This window comes from Leucoraja erinacea, chromosome 15 (genome assembly GCF_028641065.1).
Source record: "Leucoraja erinacea ecotype New England chromosome 15, Leri_hhj_1, whole genome shotgun sequence".
Classification (NCBI taxonomy): Eukaryota; Metazoa; Chordata; class Chondrichthyes; order Rajiformes; family Rajidae; genus Leucoraja; species Leucoraja erinaceus.
The window spans coordinates 31,697,318-31,702,960 of NC_073391.1; the positions used below are offsets into that span (position 1 = coordinate 31,697,318).

A 5,643-nucleotide genomic window follows, 5' to 3' on the forward strand; every position below is an offset into this window, starting at 1 on the left:
TATTCCTTCATATCCATGTACCTATCTAGAAGCCTCTTATATGCCACTGCCATATCCACCACCCCTTTAGTTACAAGCAAAAGATTGTGGGAAGCCTATTCCCACAGATGGTCTTCCTAAATAATCTTCCATTCAGAACTCAAGTATCAAAGTAGAGGTGCAGACACAAAAAGCTAACCATTTCTTGAAAAAATCGTTTCTTGCATTTTGCTCCTTTTCCCTGCGTCTCCTGAAGACACCATGATCACCACTATCCCAACTTTGTTGGAGAGGGTCCAGAGTAGGTTTGTGAGAATGATTTCAGGGATGTTTAGGTTAACATTGGATGAGCATTTGATGGCACTGGGTCTGTACTCACTGGAATTTTGAAGGATAAGGGGGGGGACCTCATTGAAACCTACCGAATAGTGAAAGGCCTGGATGGAGCAAATGTGGAGAGGATGTTTCCACTAGTGGGAGAGTCTAGGACCAGAGGCCACAGCCTCATAATAAAAGGATGTACCCTGAGAATGGAGACGATGATGAATTTCTTCCGTCAGATATCATGTGATAGGAGCAGAATTTGGCCATTCGGCACATCAAGTCTATTCTGCTGTTCAATCATGGCTAATCTATCTCTCCCTCCAAACCCCATTCTCCTGCCTTCTCCCCATAACCCCTGACACCCATACTAATCAATAATCTATCTATCTCTGCCTTAAAGATATCCATTGACTTGGCCTCCACAGCCTTTTGTGGCAAAGAATTCCACAGATTCACAACCCTCCGACTACAGAAATTCCTCCTCATCTCCTTCCTAAAGAAACGTCCTTTAATTCTGAGGCTATGACCTACAGTCATAGAGTCAACCATCATCCTGGACACACTGCAGCAGCTGCCGATTGGAACGCCTGTTGATGTTTAGTAGAGAGTAGAGTGTTTAATTTAATATGTTCATGATATATGTATTTTTATTTCTATTTATTTGTTGTTATTTGTACTGCACACTGAATGGACACTGGTTGAGCAACGTTTTTTTGTTTCCTCTGGGTGTGTGAGTACTCAGGAAAATGACAATAAAGATATACTGATACTGATACTGACTGAGTCTCCCACTAGTGTAAACATCGTCTCCACGCCAACTCCATGCAAGCCTTTCACTATTTGGTGGTGAATCTATGAAATCTGTTCCCGTCCAAATGTCTTTGAAATGTTTTTACAGTACCTGCCTCCTACCTCCTCTGGCAGTTTGTTCCATACACCCACCACCTCTCTGTGGAAAAAGTTGCCCCTCGGGTTTCTATTCAATTATCCACCATTGTTCTCCAGTTCTTGATCCCCTACCCTGGCATAAAAGACTGTGCATTCACACTATCATTTCCTTTCATGATTTTATACACGTCTATAACATCACTCCTCAGCCCCCTGCGCTCCAAGGAATAAAGTCCTAGCCCGCCCAACCTCTCCCTATAGCTCAGGCCCTTAAGACCTGGCAATATCCTTAGTCCAGAACCAGGGGCCACTGTTTAAGAATAAGGGGTAAGCCATTTAGAACAGAGATGAGAAACACTTTTTCACACAGTTGTGAGTCTGTGGAATTCTCTGCCCCAGAGGGCAGTGGAGGCCAGTTCTTTGGATAATTTCAAGAGAAAGCTAGAAAGGGCCCTTATTTACACCTCCCGCTGCCTTAGCAGGGCAAAGAATATCATCAAGGATAGCTCCCATCCTGCGTTTGGACTGTTCGACCTGCTGCCCTCTGGAAGGCGCTATAGGTGCATCAAATCCAGGACAAATAGACTCAGGAATAGTTGTTTTCCGAAAATTATAACTACTCTTAATTCACACATGCACTGACTTCACAGCCCAACACCCAGACTTCCATCTGTACATATGTATATAGCGCCGCAGAATTGTGCACCTATCCCCCCCCCCACTTCTCCCTTCTGTTTTTGTTTTCTGTTTCTTGTTTTTTGTACTAAATTATATGTATGCACTGAGTACGAGCAGCTTTTAATTTCATTGTACATGTATAGTGACAATAAATGGCATATCTATCTAAAGATAGCAGTCAGGACGTATGGGGAGAAGGCAGGAACGGGGTACTGATTGTGGATGATCAGCCATGATCACATTGATTGACGGTGCTGGCTCGAAGGGCCGAATGGCCTACACCTGCATCTATTGTCTAAATCTTCTGTGCACTCTTTCCAGCTTAACAATATCTTTCTTATAGCACGGTGACCAAAACTGAACACATTACTCCAATGTAGCCTCAGCAACACTGTAATCTGGAATAGTCATTTGCCTGGTTTGGTTCAGGCAGGAAGTTTAGTTATTCAATGGCATCTTTCTGTTCGGACCCAACTGATCTGGGAAGTTGTGCTTCTCTTGGCAACAAATTTAAACTTTTTTGTTTGGCATATGGCATATAACTAAAAATCAAATTGCATTCCCGTAAAAACATACTTCAAAAACAAACCTGTTTTTTATTAAAGGAATGTTACTCCTCCTTCAAGACTGATTTTAAATAGAAGTAATTCCCTTCTCTGTACAATTTCATGCGGCATTGAGGCATTAGTGTAATTTGCAAAGAGTTACTCCATTAAATATCAGAACGTGAGCCAACATTAACCTGCATTTGTGATGCAGTGTCTATAATAGTCAGGCAGCACAGAAACAGGCCCATCGGCACAGCTCTTCTATGTCGACCAAGATGCACCATCTAAGCTAGTCCCAATTGCCCACATTTTACCAATATCCCTCTAAACCTTTCCTGTCCATGTTCCCGTCTAAGATGAATTTAATCCATTGAATCTTTGCTGCACTCCTACCTTGGAGTCTACACCTTAGGAAAAGTGCCCAACGATGGCACGGTGACACAGCAGTAGAGTTGCTGCCTTATAGCACTTGTAGCACCGGGGACCCAGGTTCCCGAAAATTGCGTGCTGTCAGATTCAATTTGATGTCTGTACGGAGTTTGTGCGTTCTCCCTGAGGCCACGTGGGTTTTCTCCTAAATCTTCGGTTTCCTACCACACTCCAAAGACATACAGGTTTGCAGGTAAATTGGCTTGGTACAAGTGTAAACTGTCCCTAGTGTGTGGAGGAGAGTGTTAATGTGTGGGGAGTGCTGGTCGGTGCAGATTCGGTGGGCTGAAGAGCCTGTTTCCACGCTGTAGCTCTAAAACTAAACTGTACACCAGATACAAAGTCTCACCACGGGCTCACACAATTGCAATTAGACTTCTTCAGTGTTGTATTCAAACATTTGTAATACAGGTTCACATGTGAACTGCTTTCATAATTGCTACCTGCATCTGAATGCTGGTTTTCAGTACAACCACCAGCAATACTTGTTAGCGGGTGGTGAATCTGTGGAATTCATTGCCTCAGATGGCTGTGAAGGCAAAATCATTTGGGTATTTTTAAAACCGAGATTAACAGGTACTTGATTAGTATGGGCGTCATGGGATTAACAGGTTCTTGATTAGTATGGTGCTTGATTAGTATGGATTAGTAGAGAGGGAAAGATAGATCAGCCACGATTGAATGGGAGAGCAGACTCGATGGGGCAAATGACCTAATTCTGCTCCTATGATTTATGAACTTTTGAGTACATTCAAAATTGAGAAACCACTTTCTAAAAACCAAACAAAATGTCCAATCAAATGATTACAAACCTACAAGTATCTGCTTGTGCTGCCACTTTCAGTGAGCTATGAACTTGGACTCCAAGATCTCTCTGCACATCAATGCTGTTAAAGGACTTGCCATTAAGTGTATACTTTCTCGTTACATTCAACCTCCCAAAGTGCAACACCTCACACTTGCTCGGATTAAACTCCATCTACTATTTCTACACCCTTGGGATTGGTTATTGACAATAGCCTTGTCTTAGATATTTCAACGGGAGATCAACAGACTTATTAAAGTCACAAATCCAAGACTGTAGTTCAGGTGACATTATACATTCACCAAAAAAACAACTTTCCTAACTATAAATTTCTACCTTTGAAATGATAATAATAAAAAATATTTACCTGAGGTAATACATTTTATGAGCTCGATACTCACCTTGCAGTGATCTGTGCTATAACATGCTTTGTATATATTAAGCAGGGTGATGATACAAGTGGGACAAAACTTCTTCCTCTTGCCATGGAAGGGACAGGGTAAATACGGCAGGTTAAGTCTCCCATACAAACTACTTCTATTGAACCTAGTGCAGCATTCCTTTAGAAGATATTTAAAAATTCACTAGGAAATGGTCCTGCTCCGTTTACAGCTGCTGAAATCTTTGCAGCGAGAAGAACCCAGTTCCCCTCCACTAAGATGTTGCAAGACAAAGTCAAGTCAAAAGGTATCTTGTGAACTGGAAAAGCAAAGTTCAATTAGCAGGTGATAGCAGAGAGTTGTTTCACCTCTGACGCAGAGGGAGGAGATGTTTTCAATATCACCGCTCAAAAATAAAAGAAAAATAAAGTTTTTGTACAGTCCCTCATAAGATGCTAAAAATCACCTGATTCAAAGTTCAAGTCAGTCCGGTTTTGGGAGGCGACTAAAATGAAGCAAAAGCAGTAAAAAAAAGAGTTTAAATAAAAATGGTCAATTGAAATGGTGATCAATTGAAGGAAAGTGCTCAATGATACTTTGCCCAGTTGACATTAATTTCTCCTTGTGCACCAGAGTCAGACGATCGCGGTCTATAGTCTGGGTTTTGGTGCCAGGAAATGTTCGTCGGCAGCAGGGGATTCTTCCTCCAGTAGGCGTGTTGCTTTTTTGCTTTGAACTTGCAACACCGACGGAGGTGACTGTCAGATCTTTGGTCGAGGTGCATTTAAGTTCTCCTCTGGGCTCTTCTCACTGTCTCTGGATTTCTTCCTCTTTTTGCTGCCTTGGTAAATAAAAAAAAAAGACCAAAGAGACAAATTATTCAATGAAGGTGAACATTCAAGACCAAGTGCGTCAATTTTTCAGTCAGACAGAAGGTTGAGGGTTTCAGCACCAAACCTAGATTGAAACTCTATGGCAATATTGAAGCCGCAGCCCTTGATGGAGATGGGTGGCACATTAATCTTATGCTCCTGTGAACACAAATGGACAGAAAATGACACCATTGCATGCTTTCAGGAAAGTCCCTGTTTACCCCCTCTGCGTAGTCTCTTCAGTATGGAAAGGCATAAAATGCTGTAGACGTTAGACTTTGGAGATACAGCATGGAAACAGGCCCTTTGGCCCACTGTGCCCTCGTCGACCAGCGATCGCCTTGTACACAGGCGTTATCCTACATACTGGGGACAATTTACAATTTGCAGAACCTACAAACCTATACATCTTTTTGGAGTGTGGGAGGAAACTGGAGCATAGAAACATGGAAAATAAGTGCAGGAGTAGGTCATTCGGCCCTTCATGCCAGCACCGCCATTCAATATGGTTATGGCTGATCATCCAAAATCCAAAGTACCTCATTCCTCCTTTCTCCCCATAATCCCCTGATTATGTTAGCCCTAAGAGCTATATCTAACTCTCTCTTGAAAAGAGAGAGCACCCAGAGAAAACCCACAAGGTCACTGGGAGAATGTACAAACTTCGTACAGCCAGCACCAATAGTCAGGATCAATTCAATTCAATTCAATTCAATTTATTTGTCATTTGGACCCCTTGA

General features: G+C 42.3%; 1 protein-coding gene across 1 annotated transcript in view; it reads right to left on the reverse strand.

Moving 5' to 3' along the window:
• Window positions 1-2,401: 2,401 nt before the first annotated feature.
• LOC129704133 (metal transporter CNNM4-like) overlaps window positions 2,402-5,643 on the reverse strand; it is a 54,256-nt gene continuing 51,014 nt past the window's right edge. The window contains exon 10 of the mRNA XM_055647037.1: window positions 2,402-4,872. Within this exon, the coding sequence (XP_055503012.1) occupies window positions 4,793-4,872 (80 nt within the window). The 3' untranslated portion in view covers window positions 2,402-4,792. The remainder of the gene's footprint in view (window positions 4,873-5,643) is intronic.